Source organism: Rhipicephalus sanguineus, chromosome 7, assembly GCF_013339695.2.
Source record: "Rhipicephalus sanguineus isolate Rsan-2018 chromosome 7, BIME_Rsan_1.4, whole genome shotgun sequence".
Lineage (NCBI taxonomy): Eukaryota > Metazoa > Arthropoda > Arachnida > Ixodida > Ixodidae > Rhipicephalus > Rhipicephalus sanguineus.
Window position 1 is genome coordinate 64,993,848 of NC_051182.1, and position 22,720 is coordinate 65,016,567.

The 22,720-nt window shown below is 46.6% G+C and overlaps 1 protein-coding gene across 1 annotated transcript in view; it reads right to left on the reverse strand.

Moving 5' to 3' along the window:
* Positions 1–22,720, reverse strand: part of LOC119398728 (cytochrome P450 6A1) — a 109,735-nt gene that overhangs the window by 27,211 nt on the left and 59,804 nt on the right. The window contains exons 6-7 of the mRNA XM_037665552.1: positions 14,599–14,836; positions 8,789–8,919 (exon numbers count right to left, since the gene is read on the reverse strand). Coding sequence (XP_037521480.1) covers positions 8,789–8,919; positions 14,599–14,836 — 369 coding nt within the window. The remainder of the gene's footprint in view (positions 1–8,788; positions 8,920–14,598; positions 14,837–22,720) is intronic.

Genomic DNA, 22,720 nt, shown 5'->3' on the forward strand with positions numbered 1-22,720 from the left:
GCGTATCGTGGTATTGTGCGGTTCGCACACAGTAAAATGTTGCAAGCAGTCGTTTACCAGGCTGTTCGTGCGTGGCAGGCCCGAGCGCTGCGCCCTGAAATTCTTCGTGGAGCGTTTTTGTGCAACAGTACAGAATACCGGTACGTGCCGTGATCAAAAAACGTTCAGCCCCTGAATCATCGTATTCGAACTCACCTAGCAGTGACTTAGGCGTTCTGCTGGGCGTTAGGCCTTCCCTTTCTTGTAGCCCGATTTCCCGATCTGTTGCCGGATTAGCGGTTTTTTGTTCGTGTATATGGAGTGAGCGTAGTAGCTATTCGGTTTTACGTCGAAAAAAGGACACCGCTGTGTGGTATACGCGATCGTGCACGTAAAGTTTGTAATTCCAGTACGCACACAACAACAAGCACGCAGCGAGCGCACAACGCACAATACATACATCACGTAGTCCGATAACAACAACATAAGTTTATTGCCCTTTCGTTGAACGACACAGCCTCTAAAAACGTACGATGCCTTCGGCGCATGTTATGTACGGCGCGTCAGACGCCAAAAACAAAAGTTCACGTGTGTTCTGAGTTGACACAATGAGTAAGAAGCAACAGAGTGCACATCCGAGAGCTTCGCATGCAAACACCATGCATTAGTGATCAGCAATGAAGCGAACGTGTACGTACACATGAAAAGTGACACCCGGTACTTTACGCAGTGTACGCGATTTGGACCGGGTATACGCAACCATACGCAACAGCTGGGCATTGCGTAGCTTTCCTAAAGAACACACACAAGGAGCAGCATTCGTGAATCGACGGCGCCGCGGCGCCGCTTGCACGGCGAAAAAAAAAAAAAAAAGGCTCGAATCGCGCATGCGCTTGTAAACGACACGGCGGAAATCGCGAAATGTTTCGAGGCTCCTTCGCTAGGAGGCGATGCGGGTGTTCGCGATGTGGAGGCTTCACGAATGTGACGTCAGGGCCTGTCCTTATTTTTCCTTCCTCCATGGTTATATGTCTCGCGGCCCAGCTTTTCCTCTAGAGTCAGTATATTAACTCTATGCCCGCCGCGCGCCCTCCATCTCGGAGGCCATGCCCGCGGCTGCCACGAGGAGGCGACAGGGTGCTTTGAAAGTGGCCGATGTTTGGGCGTCCGTCTTTCGTTGAATGACGGTGCAAATGCACGCTGCTGGGCGAGCGCTGCCGCGGTGATGAAGTGGTCACGACTGCGAGGAAAAAAAACAGCGGTTTGATTCTGATTCATGTAGATAGGGCGAAACGCGACAGAACGAAGAAATGCCTCGACGGCTGCTGCAATTCGAGATTTCTCTCCCCGGTTCTACTCGCTCGGCGTCGCGTCATGGGAGAGGAGGTGGCTATCACGTGACCGTTCTATGGCTTTTACAGGCTATTCTCACGTCTTGAACCGTTAAACATTGCATATTGAGTTTGAATTTGAATCGAGCCTCGACCAATCCCGTGCAGCTCATAGAACGCACGCAGGTTTTACCGGGCGGCTTCTGGTTGTCTGCGGCTCTGCGGCGGCTTCGAGTGGGCGATGAGAAGCGTCGGCATGCCGGTGTCTTTTAATACTTGTTTTTTTCGTCGTTCGCGCTTCTTGGGTGAGCGGCTGGGGCTGTGCTATCGCGCTGCCGTTTGAAAGTGGCCGCGCGCGCGCTTTGTTGACGCGTTCGTTTGTCGTTTGTGACAAAGCAGCTGACATTCCGTACTCGAATGAGCAACGAGCGGATATGTTCTGGCGCTAGGTGCATCACGCGGAAACAGAAGGCAGGCAGTTAAGATGTTTCAACGCTGGTATCCAGGTACGCGGCCGAGCTCAATGACCATTGTGCGTACTTATGAAACGCTGAAAGAGACTGGGACATTTACCACGAAACGGCGCAAATCTTCAGTTTTGGGCGAGGAAGTGGAGAGGAATATCCTGTCCAAGTTTTCTGCAGACTCCCAGGCAAGTGTCCGTAGTGTGGGTGCTGAAGCTCGTATCTCGAAATCTTCGGTGGGGAGAATACTAAAGAAGAGACGACTTCATGCCTACCACGTGCAGCTGCACCAAGCATTGGAGCCTCGCGTCTTCCAGAATCGCACAGACTTTGCAAACTGGATCCTAATAAAGACCGAAGAAGACCCAGGCTTCGTGAACAAGGTACTTTGGACCGACGAACATAACTTCTCGCGCAATGCTCAAGTGAATCTCCACAACGCTCACTATTGGAGTGACAAGAACCCTCACTGGGTTTGGCAGGCGCGTCACCAATATCAGTGGTCATTGAATGTGTGGTGTGGCATTTACGGTGGTACTATAATCGGACCTGTCTTCTTCGACAGCATACTTACAGGCGAACGATATGTCAAGGATATCTTGGATGGACCACTTGAAAATTTTCTGTGCGAAGTTCCACTGGCTAGGATTAAAGATATCTGGTATCAGCATGATAGAGCTCTTGCGCGCAGAAGCAGCAAAGCGTTGCAATTGGCTGGATAAAGTTTTCCCGCAGCAGTGCATAGGGTGGCACGGGCCCATTGCTTGGCCAGCAAGGTCTCCATGTTTAAACCCCCTTGATTTTTTTCTTTGGGGGTAGGTCAAGAGTCAGGTATACCAGGCACCGACCACAACATCAGGTAATCTAAAAGAAAAAATGAGACAACTTTGCAACTCCATTCCCAAAACCATGGTCAAGAACGTCACGGAAAATCTGATAAAGAGATGCCAGAGTTGTATTGCAGCAGATGGCGACCTCTTTGAACATGTTCTGTAATCGCGGCTTAATTTTACGAGCCCCGATCACCGAAAACAAAAAAGTCTCCTCATGCCGTTCGCCTACCAACGCCACCCGTGACTAGCTTCACGTCGTCGCCTCCTTTTACGCATCTCAAGTTCAAAAGAGACAATAAAGCTATTTTCTTGTTTTATTTATCCGTCTCGGAAGCTTATCTCGGCAGCGCTCGGCCAGCAGCGTGCATTTGCACCGTCATTCAACGAAAGAGGACGCCCAAACATCGGCCACCTTCAGGGCACCCTGTCGCTTCCTCGTGGCAGCCGCGGGCGACCTCGTTCACCGGTTGCACGTTTGAGAGCAGCACTGTAGCAGTGCGCTCGCGGCCCGTCACGTGGCCTCTTTTCAAATTTCGCGGGATTTCTTTACAACGCGGTAAAAATAACACCGCGAGTCGTATCGTACAGGAAACAATTCAGTCCGTGATTTCTAACAGTGCTCTACAGCTCAGTGTTCATATTTTGGGTTTTCAGCCAATAATAAAAAAGTTAGGTAATTAAAAATAATTAACTAATTAGTTTAGGGGAAAATAAAAAAATAGCCTGAGTGTCTATAGGCTAGTGCGAGTAGTATACGTTTGGCTCAATTTGCCTCTGAAGTGCCTTTCATTTTCAAAGTCTTGGCTCAAGTTATGTGGGAAAACCTGTATATGAAAACTGGTATGAGACATTTCAATATGACGAACATAACTGACACGTGGTAACGTGAAAATCATGACACGCGTGTCATGCACGACATGATTTACATGCCACGCTCATGACGCACTCGCGGCCATTTCGCTAGGTTGATTTACACCAAAATTGGTATTGCGCGATGTGAGTGTATGAAAAACGTGAATAACAGGTGGTAACATGAAAACCATGACATGAATGTCATGTATGTCATGATTTACATGCCACGCTCATTGTGCATTCGCGGCCGTTTCGCTCGTTTGATATACACCACAATTGGTATTGTGCGATGTGACTGTATGACGAACAAAAGGACAGGTCGTAACATGCGAATTATGTTATGCATGTCATATACGGTATCATTTACATGACACTGTTATGGTGCGCTTCCGGACGTTTATTTAGCTGAATATATACCGAAATTGGTATGGTATGACAGGAGTGCGTGATGAACATAAATCAACGGTCATGCAGTGTATATACCAGAATATACGTTTCATTAGCATGGTATATACCAGATTGTGCATGCACGCGTGCATGGCAAATATGCGATATATGGTGAACTAGATGCCATGGCATGAATGATTTCATTTGGCTCAAAATTAAACAAAGCGATGTATGCAGCTCTTTGCTGGCTGCTTCGCATTACATCGATTCTCTCAGTGCGTGGGATCTGCCAGATTTTTTTCTCTTTATTTTTGTTGTTCTTTCTTCCCCGCTTCCTTTCTTTTCCTCTCTTCTCTCAGCCTTTTCTGTCTGTTTTGTTTGTGCTTATTTATATTTATTTCTCCCTCTATCTTTATATTTCTTTTTCTTGATAAACGGAAGGGCGCGATAATACGGTCCCGTGCCCATCTTCTTCCTTGTGTACCGTATTATCGCGCCCTTCCGTTTATCATGAACCAACACAAACTCGCCCAACTTTTTACCTTACTGAGTTCTTTTTCTTGCTCCTTCTATCTGTGTACCTATTTTTTCCCTTCATTTCTCTCTCTCTTTGATTCTGTCTCTTCCTCTCTTTCTTTCACTATCTGCTTTTCTTTCGCACTGTTTTTCTCTTTCTAATTCTTTCTGTGCCAGAGTTTACTCTGTCGCCTCCCCTTTCTCTCCTCGTCGCGCTTGCTTCCCTTTCCTACCCCTTTGCTATACTATACTATGCGAGGCTATGCTATGCTCTGCTGGTGTGTTTGGATAGCCAAATAGTTCCGACGCTTGCCTTCTGATCATGGGTACACGGTTTGAATCCCGCCTCGCCAAGAATATTTTGATCAAAAATTTCTCTCTTTCTTTCTATCCCAGTCTTTCTTTCTCTCTTTCTGTACCGGTTCTCTCGCCCATCAGAGTTACCGCATCTCACGTTGGTCAAATCAGCGTACGTGTTCTCGGAGCGAAGCTGAACATGAAGAAGAGAACAAAGATGACGACCAGGACGAACAGAGCGGGTGCCGGTTCATGATGATGATCAGTTCTGTTCTCGCGTGACGGAGCAAAGCTCGTCTTCGAGAGCTGACAAGAGTATTAAGTTGGCCATGTTGGTAATGCATAAGTGATCACGTAGCGCGAAATTTGACACAGGACAAGAGAAAGGACAAATACAAGCGCTCGTCTTCGTCTCTTCTCTTGTCCTGTGTCAAATTTTGCACCACGTGATCAGTGCGACAGCTCCGCTGTTCAAAATAATACGGAGTTCCTCGTGGCTGCCCCCGCTCACACGGACCCTCCGTTCGCGGGCAACGCGACTGCCCACGCCACGGCTCGAGGACATACATGCCGAGGTGCGACGCCTGCCGGGAGTGCCGATGTCTAGCAAACCGCGACAGCAATCCTTGAGGGGTCTTGGCGGGATCGCAAGACCACTTTCAGAGACATCACAAGCAATACAGATTGTAGATGTAAATATCCACTACCCCTTGCCAAACTAAACAAGAAACAGGAGGTTGCGTGGTGAAAACTACAGACTGACACATACCGGAATCCTACGATCCTATGCCTCGGTTACCCAGAAAGTTATACATCCGACGAGTGTAAAGCGTGCGGAGCCAGAGCGACGCTGCAGCATAGGCTGTGGGAATGTACCATAGCATGCAGCAGTGCCCTACGTACCGGGTAGACATGGCACTGCAGTCTCGAACCGCAAGGAGCGATGGCAGGTGGCTCTGCTCACCCACGACCTCACCGATAAACTGGAAGCTGTCCGGCACGCCCAAGAAGCCGCCTGTGTCCAAGGACTCGAGGACGTTACCTAGGCCGGCGTGCCTTTAGCCCCGCCCCGGTCAATACCGCCGGACTTGTTCAATAAAGTTTTTACTCACTCACTGTGCCGAGCGAAACCACGCAGTGGTGAGTACGTAGGAGCGTTCGAAGCCATTTCACACGTACCCGAACCAAACGATCCTACGTCTCCGTTACCCAGTAAGTTATACAGTGGCGAACTCTGAAAACCCTGCCTCCTGACGGACGCAAGGACTTGTTTACACGTTATTTTCGATCATAATTTCGGCGTGTATGTGGTTTTTTTTAATATGTAATACTACATAGACACATTATGTCAACCCCTTCCTTTCTATTATTCCCCCTTTCCCCACCCCAAGTGTAAGGTAGCCAACCGAGCCAAAACTTGGCTAACCTCCCAGCCTTTCCTCTTCGGTTTTCTCTCTCTCATATTCTGCCGCTTTCATAAGTTGTCATCGCAAATTTTCCCATCATGGGTGCTCTTGATGCGTTATAAATGGTTTTTGCTGTGAGCACTTTCTGCGCGTGTTCTGAAACAAAGTGCGTTTTGTTGCGATATCAATTATATTGACACTCTCGGATGGTTTTTGCCGTCGGCGTCACCGTCATGTCCCGCATACGTATATGTATGTGTGTATATGTCTGTGTATCAAAGCGAATCAAAGAAAACTGGGCACACGCAAAAACCTGATGTACGCACTAAGGGACAAGGAAGGCAAAGTCACAAACAATATGGATGGGATAGGTAAAGTAACTGAGGACTTTTACAGAGATCTTCTGTGAAGTAGCCATGACAAGCAGTACGATAATATACATATATATATGTATATATATATATATATATATATATATATATATATATATATATATATATATATATAGATACATAGATAGATAGATAGATAGATAGATAGATAGATAGATAGATAGATAGATAGATAGATAGATAGATAGCCCAAGAAAATAATAGCATACTAACGGTGACCAATTTATATACACCCTTTACCGCTGGCGGTGCGCCGACTTCGGTGGCATTTCAGTGTGTTCTCTGCATTACCAGCGAATGGCCCGAAGGGCGCGCTTTAGAGGTCGTCGCCCCGCTCGTTGCTATGCGCGCGCTCCGCTAACGCTTGTACTTTGCCCTTTACGGGGCGTAGTCGCCCGCGCGCAAGCGCTCATCTCGTGCTGGGGCCGGTTTGTTCGTCTTGTGCTCCACCGCAAAGCTTGCATTGAAGTTGCAGATTGCACGAACGTTACTTCGCTTGCTACAGCCGCCGCATTTGCGAAGAGAGCGCGCTGCTGAGACACAAAGTAACAGTTGTGACAGTAGTGAGTTCGCGGCTCGTCCTGCGTATACCTGTGCGTTCGTTTCGTGCGTCCTTCTTTGTGTTTGACCAGCGTGCTTTAAGTGTAGAGCTATGCTAGTTGTTAGTTCACGCTCGTCCTGCCATGGCGGAGGTCGTAACGCTTAAATGCGATCCCCTTTAAGAAACTGGTTTGAAACTAATAGGTGCTAACCATATTTTACAGTACCTATCGCTCCTCATCATGTTACTTATGCTTATATTGTGGTAATAATGTTTATGTAATGACCATGTCCCCACCACAACCCCACTTTTAAGTGGGTAGCATTTCTCGGCCAACCCATGCCACTTTAACCGTTTCTATCTAATGATCTGTCTATCGAACCGCCTACGTCTTTGCGCCCTCGTTGTCGTCTCCTTAATTTGGTGCACACCAAAATTAGCAAAGTAGGACGTGCATGTATGACGAACACGATTTGCAGGTCATGACATGAAATACCCGCATACCGCGGTCCATAGTTTCTGTGTAAGCACCAGATGTGCTTCACACTCCATATCGACCCAGACTTTGGAGACCTCGCGATAGCTTGAATGAGCTTGTGTATTCCGATAGAAGTATAGAATAACTATCATGGCTCGCACTGGAATCGAACCCAGGTATTTCGCATTGTAACCAAGTATCCTAGCACTGAGCCACGACAGTGCTTCAAACTGCTTCGGAAAAAAAACCCTATGTAGCGTTGTGCCGAGATAACGCCTAGAGGGATTGTAGCGTTGGATATCCGCTGTATAAAGAATGTAATAAATGTTACACGTTTACTCCTATGGATCTCAAAGCTATAGTCAAGCGTTGCTCGAATACGCTGACGACCGGCATATATATGATATGTACGCCATCGAACCGTAGCGTGCACTTCGTTGCAACAGGACTGACGTCTCTGCTCTAACGCGAGTGCCGACGTTACGTCGCACCCTGAGCTTCCCTTTGCACGCCAGTCTAGACGTGCCTGGGAAGCCCACGATATACGCACAACTACTCAATTTACGCGAATACGTCTTTCCACGTCGTAGCTTTGTTCAAAGCGAAAATACGGCAAAAGCTGCTGCTCGTCGACTGCTTCGGTTGAAATTTATTCCCACAAAGCGTGGGATCTGCTCGATTTTTTTTTAGTGGAGGATATCAGCAAGAGTGGCGTCCACATTGGTTCGCCCCATTCAATGGCTTTACAACACGCCTCTCTTTAAGTACGCATTGCCCGATTTTCGAAAGTTCACCGCACCGGACATCAAACTAAGGACAACAAAAATTGGCCCCTTCTTGACTGATTGGTACGTTAATCAAGCTTATAGGAAAACAAATACGCATTGGAAACCTAGAATGGAGAAATGCCGCGCATGCTGTCACGTATACAACACATATACAACATTTTAATGCTATTCTGCACAGCGGGAGTCGCTGACAAGCAGGCGGGTTTACGTTACGAAGTAGTGGTACCAAGTGAACCTTATTGCATAGCACAGTAAAATGAGAAAAAGTGGTGTGGTGGGTCTTGTGAATCACGGTTAGTGCAACCTTGCTTGGTTTTCATTATTTGGTCGGGATAAATAGCACGTGACCTCAAGCATGATATACGGTCAGTGTACTACGGCAGGCAATCTGCATACCGTAAAACAAGGTCGGCCTTCGACGAAATAAGTCAAGCTTGTCTAACATATCGCGCTTCCAAACACTTCCTGTAAAGCAAGCGCGAGACAAGGAACACACGCCTGAAGGTAATGAAAAATGTACAAACCTGCGGATTTTTTCTACGGTGCATAATGACTTCCGCAGCCTTCCTAGTCATGTCGGCATGAGGATTGGCGAAGAAGGCACCTAAGAGCTTGGCAAGTAAACTAAGCAGCCGTGGCCAGTGATAGAGATTCTCTGAAATAGCACATAATTGAAAGCATTAGTTGTGATATATTGAGCAGCACGTCAGAGGTTACCGCCAATAAGAAACATGAATCCTGACTTCAACTCTCCTTCGTCCCAAGTAAAAGTAGCAATGTACATTTAGGAGCCTTTTTATGCCTACTTTCACTGAATTCGTAAAACTGAAGAAGCGCAAAACAGAAAGAAACCTACATGAACACCACAGCGTTCTGACCATCTCAGCGCTTTCATGTTTATGTATATATCTGTATTGTTCAAGTTCTCAAGTTTAGAGGCATTTCTATCACACATATTTGTTGGCCCTGCGGCGTAAAATACTTTGTTTGTTTGTGAGAATAAATATGTATGCTTACGAAAAGCTGAATATCTGTAACTGTAAATGTACCTAGCCGGCTTCGGCTGGAAGCATTTCTTTCTCATTTTTGATAAAATGTAAGTTCGCTTGACAAAGTAACCGTTTTAATCTGCTACAAAGAGCCATTGGCTTGCTGTTTTCCGTTCAGAGAAATTTTTTGTGAGAAATCTTAACACTATAATACTGCATTTTTGCGCGTTTTGAGGGAAACATTTCAATCTTTTATTTTGCAATTATTATACTGATATTGATACTGAGGACACTGATCATGCGACGTAGAGCGAAAAACAGATAATCGTTGGACAAATGGAGCAACGAAATGAATACCAAGGGATGGGAGAAGTCGCCGAATATGACAGTGGACTAGATGTTAGTAACGAAGTCAGGAAGACGATTCTATAAAATGGTACCAGCTTGCTCAGAACAGGGCAAATTAGAGACCATTGGGAGAGTCATTCGTCCAGCAGAACGAATAAAATAGCCTGGAAACGATGACGATGACACTGAATTATACTGTGCTTGTTAAATATTACCACTTTTCATTATGATCAGGCCCATCAATGACACTGAATATTATGTGTCCCCAATGCAATAACTGAGATAAGCTTGGAAGTACGTCTAAGTAAATAATTAAAACTCCAGTCATATCAGCCTTCTCTCCCACTTCCAGTTAAAAAAAAAATATTCCCTCCATAAGGAGCTACTGCAAATAATATTTTCCCTCCCAACTGTCCCATTATCCCGTTGATCACGGCTGGTGCCACAACACTACCATGTGAATGCTCCATCTCAGTAGTACCTTGCAGCAAATTGGAAGCTGCGGGGCTTGTTAGCCAATAGGAGAAGCGAAAGCCCCTCAAGGCGTGTTCATCCGCTTCACGTCGCTTGCTCGTGGTCTGCTTGGCAGACCACGAGCATGCCACCGCAGCGGTGGCCTCATTGTTGAGTGTCCGTTTCCAATGCGGGAGGTACCGGGTTCAATTCCCAGTGCCGACCGGGAACCCACCGGTTTTTCCTAATGGGTAGAGGAGTACAAAGACCTCGCGCTCGGTTGTTTCTGGGTGCTCATCTCGAAAGGTGGCCCTATAAGGTTCTGTAAAGACCCCAGGGCGCACCTTAACCCACCACAGCCTTGGTGATGTAATCGAGCATCCGCCGCTGCTCTGGGAGGCAGTGAACTGCTGCCTCGGGGTACCTACTGGTAAAATAGGTACAAGCGCACTTCCGGCCTGGTTCTCGGCAGAACGAAGTTCATAGTCGCTTGGGAGGGCACCCACTCTGTGCGGAATGGGACCACCGGACCTAAAAATAAGGTCATCCTCTTTTTTTTTCTTGCATCTAATCTACTTGGCATCTCTTTTGGCACACAAAAAACCTCTTCAGTGGCACACTGAAAACCTCTTGGCACACTGAAAACCTCTTCGGGAATGCCACCTCGCCGTTTCTTAGGTGTTCAGAAACCTACTAGTGCAGGGAACATTCGCTGACGTTTGCGAGGAACGCGGTTCTTATAACAGCGTACGTACTGGCGCTTCCAGACAGTTCTTTTTTAGCGCACCAAACACATTTAGCGCTAATAACCTTGCTTCTTTCGGAAAATGCTAGATCTTTGACACACAGCGATCCGAAGATTCAGTCGACTCACTTTCAGCGGCGATCACGTACCGTTCTTGAGCAGAGCAGCAAATTACTGGCACAGTAAATAATTGCAGGCATTCAGGGCGCATTGCATCGTCACCGCATCACTGGTGCTAAATTAGTTCTGGCGTTATCTACTCAGTCCACATCAAACTACTTGCGCGGCTCTCCACCACCTCGGTAGCCTTAGAAGCATCACAAAAAAACAATTGATCTAAATATTAGCGACAAAACATACCTTGTGCTTTGCCCTCAGCGTTAGGTGAGACTAAACGATGCCATGTTATGGCACTTATTTCTTGCTGTCCACGCTAGAAAGCCACTAAAAGCACGAATTTCCATGGAAGCGGACGGGCTACAATGTTGCTGTACGTCATCGCGGTAAGGGTGGCTGTTACGGTGACGACCAGGTAATCGCTACAGTAATACAGAGAATGCGTAGTCCATGCGCGGACGCCCTAACGTAGCTCTCGCGCGTCATGACTAAGCACAGCTACCCTTGTATCTTTTTAATAATAAAACACTTACGCATGGAGCTATATTAGATGATGCAAAAGTATACAGCCTGTGTACTCGTCGTGCCTTCGGCAGGGCTGCAAGGTACCTGTGAGACGGAGTATAGAAGCGGGCTCATGTAAGCGAATCTTATGGAGACGATGATGAACCCCCATCCGTAAAACCCCTCATATGTCTCCCACTATCTGACTGTCTCACGAGAATGTGAGACAGTCTCACGAGTGTGACAGTCTCACGAGAGTGGAGACTGTCACCTGTCGTTGGAACGACAGGCGACAGTCTCATATATGGTATAGCAGCACGGTGCGGGCTCATCTTCAGCAAAACATAGCACATCCCTTTATTAAAAAACACAACCTCGCTTTGTGCTTTCACAGCTTTGAAGAAATGCCATTTAGGAAAAGAACAGTATAGATATACAAATTAAGGTAGCGTTCACGAGCTATCAGCAGACCATAGTACCTACGCTTGGAGTTCTCAGCCAAGCGAGAATGTTAGAAATATGCATTTCATTCCACTTCGTGTTCTAGTGAAGATATCTGTTTCAATTGTTGTCAGCCTTTTGGCGTCACGTGCTACGTCATGCCTAAAGGCAGAAAAAGAGTGTTTCACACTCGCCGCCATGGCTGCGATCGGCGCTGACTAACACTCCTAGGTTTAAATGCACATGTATGCGCTTTAAAGTGGATGTGGGGATGACCGCCACCGTAGCTCAGTGGCAGAACATCGGACACGTTATTCGAAGGTCGCAGGTTCGGTCCCTGCCAGTGGCAAGTTATCTTTTTGCCCATTTTAATTTCTTCACATTTATAGCACAATTATTACAAATAACATCCCCTGTACTTCCCTTCGCATTGTCTGTTCTTTCTCATTAATGTTGTACTTATGCACATGTATTTATCTTTCATGTGTCGGGACAATGAATCGCAATGTGAATGTTATTGAGAGTTATATTGTGAATCTAACACGCATTGCGTGATGGACTGAGTTATGGACTGTGTATGTGGGACAATTTTGGTAGTGCATGTGCGCGCTCATTTGTGTTGTTTGAATATTATGTGATAATATTCATGAAGTGGGGGCAGTGTCAAAAACGAGCGCGTCAATAGGGCGCGCGCGGCTGCTTTCAGACGACAGAGGGAAAGCATGGCGCCAGCCATTCGCTCAACAAGCGCGCGCAACGGAAAAAATAAGTATAAAAAGACGCCGGTGCGCCGCATCCTCCTCACCCACTCGAAACTGCCGCAGACAGCCAGATCAAACGCACGGCAAAGTCTCGAAAGAGCGCGAAGGAAAGCATGATGCAACGCCGAGCGACGCCGCCGCGATTGGAACCGTCGAGAGGAGTCTCGCTCTTGCCCTAGCTTTGGCTGTGCTGCACGGCAAAGAACCCACTAGACGCTTCTAGAACCTAGGAGCGAAGAGATATAAGCGTGCACCGACGACGGAAGGGGTCAGTCGGCCCGGAGATGGCGAATTTATTTTGAGTGTGGTTCCGTCAGCCAAAGAAGACGTGTTTATGATGTTGTGCAGTCAGTCAATAGGCGATCTGGAAGAATCGTATGGTGACGCTGTGTAGCAGTGACAAGTTACTTGATTGTTTCCTGGACCGACGACGGCATTCGGGACCGACGATGGTAGGAACGACAACGATCAGCGCTGGAGTTTGCGTGAGTGTTTCCTCGAAGAGAAGCATTCAAGTTACATCCAAGAATTGTGGACTGGATACGTTTTGCGAATATTCAGGACTTTGAGTGTTCTTGAATAGGTTGTAATGCGTGAGATTGCATTTGTAGCGCGTGGTCTGTTTTCTTCCCGTGTGTTAACACCATCTGAGATATACTGTGAGCTGTAATTGATACCAGCCGAGTGTGCATGCTTGTTTAATGTTTGTGCTGCCTTAACTGAGAATATAGTTTGTTAGTTTTATCAACTCTTGGCTCTTATTCGGTCTTTTGACCACAACTGGCGTTCGCCGGCGCACTAAAAGGACCAACTCTGAATTGTCCGCGTTTTCTTGGTGCGTTTCGGGGGGCCGATACGTCAGCCCTTGGAATCTGCACGGCGATTGCCTCCCTATTAAAGGGACTAGTGGCAGAGCACAAGTTATCGATAGCTTAAACAGCTTCCCTGTTGAAAGGCGCAGAATAAACAGCTAAACAATTGCACATTGCTAAACTTGCTAAACAAAGCGCACTGCACTGGCGTTCCAAACTCCACTGGCGGCGGTCCTGCGAGGCAGGTGCGTGCGTTTCCGGTTTTCCGATAAGGAAGTTATCGAAGCAATCAGTCACGCACATGGTCGCTTTAGCTTCAGGATGAAGCTGCCTGGTTTCTGCTACAAGCTGCTTATAGGAGCCGTGGCGTAAAGCGGACAGAGAGGCAAGATAAAGTCAGTATTGACTGTTTGGCGGGTATCGGAAATAGAGTACCAAAATGGAACGGTAGTCGCTGTTTTCCTGCCTTTCTCAGTTGCATTCATTGCTGCTCTCATGAACTGTGGCGTTGTAAAATCATTATTTATTCACCGCAATGGCTTACTTCAAAGTCGCGAACAAATGAACGAACGCGCGACCCCGGTAAATTTTCCCGTCGGATCAGGCATCTTAGGCTTTCGCCTTGATAATCGATGATGTGCTTCTTTTAACGGCCTGCCTTTAATAATATTATCTGGGATTTAACGTCCCAAAACCTCGAGATGATTCTGAGGGACGCCGTAGCGGAGTGCTCCGGAAATTTCGACCACCTGGGGTTCCTTAACGTGCACCTACATTTAAGTACACGGGCCTCAAACATTTTCTCCCCCACCTAAAATGCAGCCACCGCGGGATTCGATCCCGCGACCTTCGGATCAGCAGTCGAGCGCCATAACCACTAGAGCACCGAGGCAGGGCGGTCTGCCTTTCGTACCCGGCGTTCCAGGCTGTAATGTGTAAGTAAATGGAAACTAGTGTAACATAAAGGGTGCTAGGCCGCCGTTATAATCAAAAGCCTATCTGGTGCCAGAACCCTGCACTTTAAACAGTGACGGTATAGGTCCGACTCAGGCAAGATACCGGGAAGACATGGCGCCGCCCCCCTTAGATTATTAGTGGCGGCTGGCTCTCCTATTCCCACGCCTATGGTGGTATCCATTTATAAGCAGCATGATTATTACTCACGGCCGAGGTGATACAAGACGCCCGCATTGACGTTCGGAATGACGGCTAGTGCTTCCTTGAACAAAGGGCTCTCGGGGTTCCGCTGTACGTCCGTGTCGATTCCGAAAGCCGCCTTGCCGATCACATCAAAGGTGAAGCGCTCGCAGAGGCTGTTTATGTCCACCTCGACTCCAACGTCGGCGTGCTCACCCAGGATATCGATGAACTGCTGCTGGGCGTGCAGCAGAGAAGGCATTACCTGTAACATGAATTAACAGCTAAGTTCATCTGCGTAGGTGCGTCGCAAAGTTTTGCAAATTAGTTTTTCTTCCTTTTTTTGGAGAACAGATAGCAGCCTACCCGTTACACGATTTGGCAGCAGTGAATACTCACTAGTGGCCTGCTGACAAACCATGTTTACATGCACAGGGTAAGTGCTAGTTCGAATGGCCTAATATTTAACTACGACTGCGCTACAACAAAGATACGGACAACAGAGGAGAGTTCGATGGCGGCGAAAATGCTTCTGGCCCGTGTGCTTAGATTTAGGTGCACGTCGAAGAACCCCAGGTGGTCGAAATTTCCGGAGACCTCCACTACGACGTCTCTCATATTCATACTTTGTTTTGCGACGTTAAACCCCAACAATTGTTACTATCATAACAGAGAAGACGACATGCCCAGCGCAATCTTTCAACGTTTTTTGGTTCAAATATCGCTACGCATTCTTTTTTTCGTTGAAAGTTCGCGCTGGTTGTGTCTTCTTCTTTGTTCGTCACTTTGGTGTTGCGCATTAGTACTGAAATAATCGATCAGCAACTTGACCAAAATGTTGCTCTCATTAAGTAACATGCCTAATTTTAGATGTTCTTGGCAAAATCATGGCTAATGCCGGCCAGTGTACGCTAATGTTATCTAAATGATGGTTCAGCTAGGGTAAATATGGCTAAATAACAAGAAGCTTTGCAAATATACGGTAGATAATGTAGGCTTTTTGTTATTATACAGTAATATTTCCATTGTCGTCATGCAATCTGATTGCAATGGTGCTGTCGCATATACATAGTGAACCACGTGACGTGAGTTTGTCTGAATTTTGTGTAGTCTGTGTACACAGATGGATGGATCATGCGCTTTTTTTTCTTTTTGTTCATATGAGAGCGCGTATGGGCCCTCGTGTGCATACGGGCACGTATTCATTTATAATTGTGCAGCCAATGTCGCATAGTACGCAAGTCTGAGGGCATTTTTGTCGTTTTTGTGACTATACAATTTCTTAACATATCGCCATGATCCCGAAATGCTTCAACATTCAAGTTTTCACCGACGGTCCATGCCCCACAATTTCTATGTAAGCTGGGGGGAAGGACGCTCAATTTTCCTTCATTTATTAAGCGAACGTGCCAGAATCTCGATTTCAGCTCATTATCACTCGTTTTCTGTTACGCAGTCTTTTTTCAGTGTCGAATCGAAGCTCTTGTATCTAATTGTTTTATGTGGACGTATATCGCTGTTTTTACGCAGGTAATATCAATATTTTTATTCGGTGTACTTTTTTTCGGATGTTAGCATCTGTATAACGATCATAATAAAATGTTTGTTGTTGCAAAAAGTCTTGCATTTGTTATAATACACAGATTGCAATAATTGGTTTCTATATTATGTAACTATATACGAGATGTACGATTGAACGCTAGTGTTTCTGCCCTGTTGTAGTACGCTAGCTGTGATTCGTAAGTTTGTTTTTACTTATGATGTTGCTGTTACCGCTCTGAATGTCTTTTTTATACAGTATACGGGACTGTGAACTAATGAAGTTGTATTCATCCTTTCCCTATGGAATTTCTTAGCTGGAAACCATACAAAAGTACCGACTTTTTATTTGTCTATTTGTTTGTACGTGTCTTGAAACGACTAAAAACATGAAAGAATCGTTATTGGCGAGATAGTAGCGAAATATTTTTCGAAAATATGCAGAGAATCGGCTTCGTTGCACTGCACCACTACAGTGCCCTAATATCTCCAGTCATCGGTGCACAAAATTTCTCTTTGAAATTAAAAAAAAAAACAAAAAATAAAGCGCACGGGCAACTGAGCCCTCCAAAAGAAACAACGTTGTATGCGCCGGTGGGGGCTCACATCTATCGGCCTCCAGACGCGGTGGTCCTCCGTATAAGACGACTTAAGAGATTATGCTGCTGTATGTAGTCGCTGCCACACTCGCAGGAGAACTAAAATTCTTCTTCATCCAGCAAAACTTCGGCAAACAGGCGTTTTAAAGACGATAGTCTTTCTTGGGGAACTTAAACGCGGAAATTTTGGTCTGTCTTTCTGTCTGTCTTTCTGTTTGTCGGCACGTCCCTCGTTTCAGCCACTCGGCCAAAGTTGAACCACTTGCACAAGGGCCAGCCATCGTGAACGGCTCACTAGGTTCATACTTGTGTACATGGTTGATCAAAAAGCAAACATTACGCATATCCGAGGCCCAACAACACCAGGTAAGTATTAGGTGGTGTGTTCCGTTAATAGAAAATACATGGATACGTAATTCTAGAGACCCTAGTTTCTTAAGCTGCGCAGAAAATGCGACTGCGCCGAAACTTGGCTTCCTCCGTGCCCTCTGCGCGAGCTCATTGTTGTGTTTCGGTTTCAGTTCAGTATTGCACTGTACGAGTGTCATGGGGCGCCGCTCTGGCATTCCTGCTTTACCCAGGCGACGTGAATATAAACGAGTGTGTGGAGAGTACTCGTTGAGTGCGGACGTTTCTTCTGCTTCGGCGCTTCGCGCCAAACAGCGTGTTCGGGCTGGCTGGCGTCCCCGCCGGTCGCGTTGGTCACCGCCGGTCTTGCCTGCTGCTGCGCCGGGACAACCAGCCCGCAACACAGCATTCACGTTTCCCGACGTATTGCCAGATGGCGTTCATATCTCACGCAGCGCCTCTTGTATCGTCTTTAGACGACATTTGCAGCGAAGCACGCAGATACGCGGCCAATTTTTTTTTTCTTCTTTCTTTCGGAACAGTGCTGTTGCTAACCCGCGCGCACCGCTCGCCCACACAAGACGCCATTTTCTAATAACGGTTACCAGAACTAAGTCCTCTCTCAGCCAAAAAGCATGCTTTGAGCGCGTTTTTTTCTTACTGCGCCATATTGTCGCGATCAATAGTCTGCAGAACGTCAGAGGACAAAGAAGCGAGCAGTACGAGCTGCAGCTGTGGGATCCCTGTGGAAGACGACGTTGAGGCGTCTGCTCTTTTAGATGCGAAGTATCTTAAGGCCGAGCTCAATCCGGTGGTGGTGGTGGTGGTGGTGGTGTGCGGCGTGATCACCCTTACCGCGCATGCGCATACCCTCTCCACTCACCTCCTCTCCACTCACCCTCTCCACTTTCCTTCTCCCCTCTCCCATACCCCTCTCCCCTCCACCTTTCCACTCTTCCTCTGAAACGCGGGCTAGACATGCCGAAATTCTCTCCTGCGCAACGCCGCGATGAGCTCGAGCGCATGCGCGTACCCTCCCCTTCTCTCTCCTCTCCTACGATGCTCCCCTCTCGCCCGCCTGTCGACCGCGTTCCCCGCTCGCCCTGTGAGAACTAACGGCCAGGCTAGATGGAAGATACGACGCGCGTAGCGTCCCTCTTCGCGTTCCACGACGCGAGGTCGGTAGCATGCCCAACGAACGCCAACGGAACGCGATCGTGCAAGTGCTCCGGCTTCGCATCGCCTCACGGTCCCCTTTAGCGGGAGATGGGGTAATTTTTTGTTATCTGAATACAAACTTGTGTTTCCTCGTCGCAACGTGATCCCGCATCTTGTTATTTCCGCGTTGCGACACTGGTGGAGGTGCTGGACTTCTACGTCTGATGCTCGGGACTCCTCCACGACCCGACACTTCCAGTCAGACACCGGAACCTTTTCCTGCAGTGGATACTCCTGTCCACCGCTACAGTCGCCGACGGCGAGGCCTCAGTCCCGAGGCAATCCCCGTGGAACCTCTCCAGCCAAGGACTCCGTCTGCAGGCTATTGATCGTGACAATAGGTTCAAGCGAAAGAGAAGTCAGCAAAATTATTCAAGTTAGCTTAACTTCGACGCCCTCAGACGTTTCTTTCAAGGTGCACGAGCCCAGTTTGTCTTCGATCGCAGCGGTACAAACCGTGTGGTAGAGCCCAGTTTGTCTACAGCAGGAAAAGGGTTACACACAGTTTTTTGTCACAGTCCTTCTTTCTGTATGACATTATGAAAATACACTTGATTTAATTGGACCTATGGCGCCCTCTCTATCCCACGCACACAGTATTTACTTAATATTAAATGTTCAACAAAGTGAGCGTCAAAATAATGCACCTTCAAAACGTGCGTCATCCTCTTCATTCGAACGTTTTTCCGTTACAGCACTCGCTGAAAAGCTGCAGAAGTTGAAGATGTGTGTGCTACTACCAAATTCATGGTTCTCACAAATATCTGTGGACGTCCGAAAATACACAAGAAGAAACATGAAGTCACATACGTTGTCGAAGTAACTTGAAAACTGACTTTTTTATATAAAATGCACATGCAATAAGTTCTTGCTGCCGTATACTCTCTGTATCTGGTAATTAATTATGCATATTTGAAACGTCATAAATGTAAAACGTATGTAAACTTGCAAGCAATATGACGACAAACGACGAAAACCTACACAGGGTCATTCAAAAAATGTGCCCGAAAATCCTCAAAAAAATGGGACATGAAATGTTTGCTCACCGCCTTTGTAATCACTTTTTCTGTAGAGGCAAACATTTTAAGATTTCTAGAGATAGCAATGTTGGCAGTAATCAAGGGAAATCGTTTAAATGACTATGATTAGTGGAGACAGGTGGTCGGGTCAAATGGGCAAATTGAAGCCCTTCCTATAAAGGGCCCTTTGCCACTTTGAGATTTCCAAAAAGTGGCAGCTAATAGGTTTAGCAGAGTGAGGAAACCTCGCCAATTACGTCAGTGAAACCGAAACCGCAACGCGTAAGAGCCCAACTGGCATATGCTTCGAAGACGTGTATACAGGGTACGCGCCGCTACATCAACCAACAATCCGCTTTTCCTTGTGTCCGTTCGGCCGTCGCTTGGGATTACAGCACGTATGGCGCAAGTACGGTAACGAAGGTAGAACTAAAATCACTGCAACGGAACAGTGACGTCATTCAGGTCATCTGCTAGCTGAGCTCATTGACCCTTCGGTTTCGGTGGCCAATTTGGTCAACTTCTGTTCATCCGCAACATAGGTCGACAAACAAGTTGGAGCTCACTGAAACTCACTCAAGAAATATATTCTGCCCTGAGGGCTCACTCGGACTCAGACTCACTAAAGATTTTCTCAACTGGACTCACTTGGACTGAAACTCACCAACATATTTCTCAGCCGGACTCACTCAGACTCATACTGACGGCTTGACTTGAGCCTGAGTGAGCCTGAGTGAGTCGACTCATGAGTCCGTGAGTGTAATACTACCTTTTTGCGATCTTGGTGTCCATGCTCTTTATGCCAATATCCCACATATTCGGTGCTCTTCGATAAGCCTTTTGATCTTAAACCTTCAAATACGAGTTATTAGTAATCCAGTACGGACATTTTCATGAAATACCCGACGTAAACGAGAAATTTTCAAGAACTTTCCGTGAAAGAGTTTTTTTTGGGGGGGGGATAGGGGGGAGGTCATGGCACCCCTTCCAACTCACGTCTCTGAACAATAAATATCGAGGTGGCACATGAACGTGAATGCATTGAGATATGTGTGAATAGACTTGAGTATAAACGTAAGTTGATATAAGGCAGAAAGTAATGCTGAAGGTGAGTAGATAGGACCATAGGTCGGCAATAAAAGGTGGAGCTCACTCAGACTCACTCAAGAAATATATTTTGCGCTTAGGTCTCACTCCTACTCAAACTCGCCCAAATATTAGTCACCCGGACTCACTCAAACTCAGACTCACGGGCCCATCTGATTCTGAGTAAGTCGACTCATGAGTGAGTTTGCCGACCTATGCTCCGCAGTGATGTCCACAAACCGTTCTTCAAAATCTCAAAGTTGTGGTGGGCTTTTTAGCAGGATGAACTTCAAATCTCCCATTTGACTCAAACGCCTGTCTACGTAATTATAATGCTGATAATTCAACTTACTTAATTGCGGCCGTAATTGGTGTCTCTAGTTACCTTTTCTATAGCCTGTCGCCATAGAAAAAAAAAGCAATTGTGAATGCAGCACGTAAATACACCATTATTGAGGACTTTGGGACACATTTCTTGAAACAGCCTATATAGAGGCCACCAAGGGATACAGAGAAGTTTCCGCTTAAGCCAGAGTCATGACAAATACAGGTGGGCGCGTAAGCACGGACGCAGAAGAGTTCAAGACGATAAAACACTAGCGGTTACGTTCTCATCTCTTTTCTTGTGTCCGCATTGGCACGCCTACCCTATCTTCTCATTTATCCGAAACAACTACCTCAACTTTTTGTCATTCTACGCCGGATTTCTTGTCATATTTCTTTATTTGCATTTTTGTTTCAATGTGTAAGCATCCTCTGGCGAGCACACTAGAAAATTCTATTTATAATTGGGAAATAATATAATTGGACTATTCATAACACTTAAGGTTAGAATATTGCAAATGCGCACAATTAGCAACACTACTGGGGTCCTTTAAGCATGTGAACTACAAATATTGAATCGGCGTCCCGACCATGTGTAAGCGGATGCCATCGAGGCTGTGGCACAACCACTATTGCAAATTGTGAACGGGCTATGTGGATATGCGACAAACCGGCATGCGAAGGGGGTGAGGTAAGCGTATTCTGATGCATATATATTCCAGTATCTACTTATTCCGCCGTTATTAACGCGATGGCGCTAAATAGCTAGTTTCGCAGAAAGCTCGATGACGGTGGTGGCGTCTATGGTTGTGAGCGAAAATTTGCGGTAGATGCAAATAACGAAATAATGAAAAATATTCTGTTCGACTGGGACCGCGGATTGGAACCTGCAACACCTCGCTCTGTGGCGCGAAGCCTTTAGCCGCTCGGCCACCATGCATACATCCTCTAGCACACGAACGGCTGGCTACTTATATACATCAGTTAGCGTTGGTGGTACGCAATTCTCGGAGGTTCTTCAGGGATTTGCTTATCACCCGCAAGACGGGGCAAACGCCCAACGGGGCGCGTTTTTTAGCCTCTCGGCCATCACGCGTACATCCTCTAGCACATTAACGGCTAATGTTTTATATACACCACTTAGCGTTGGCGGTACGCATATCTCGGAAGTTCTTCAGCGGAATATCACCCGCAAGACGGCACAAACGCCCAACGGGGCGCGCTTTTTGGCCGCTCGGTAATCTCGCCTACATCCTCAAGCATACTAACGGCTAGCAATTTATATACACCATTTAGCGTTCGCGGTACGCACATCTCGGAGGTTCTTCAAGGGATTGATTATCACCCACAAGACGGCACAAACGCCCAACGGGGCGCGCTTTTTAGCCACTCGGCAATCACGCGTACATGCTCTAGCACACTAAATGCTAGCTTTTTATATACACCATTTAGCGTTGGTGTTACGCAGGTCTCGGAGGTTCTTCAGCGGATTGATTATCACCCGCAAGACGGTGCAAACGCCCAACGGGGCGCGCTTTTTAGCCGGTCGCCAATCTCGCCTACATCCTCAAGCATACTGACAGCGATATATTTATATACACCATTTTGCGTAACGGCGGCTGGAGGCGAAAATGTTTGAGGCCTTGTACCTAGATTTAGGTGCACGTTAAAGAACCCCAGGCGGTCGAAATTTCCGGAGCCCTGCACTACGGCGTCTCTCATAATCATATCGTGGTTTTGCGACGTTAAACCCGAGATATTATTAATATTCTTATTATTATTGTTATTATTATTTTATTATTATTATTATTATTATTATTATTATTATTATTATTATTATTATTATTTATTATTATTATTATTATTATTATTACATCTAGCGTGTCATTTCAATACTCTGTCAATTCTGTGTCCTTATGCAAGGTTTATGAGATCGGTGATCTTGGTGTTGTTGACAGCGCGTTAAACTTTTCTGCTCACATTAAGCGTGCTGCTATGCGGGGCCTTCGTTCTCTC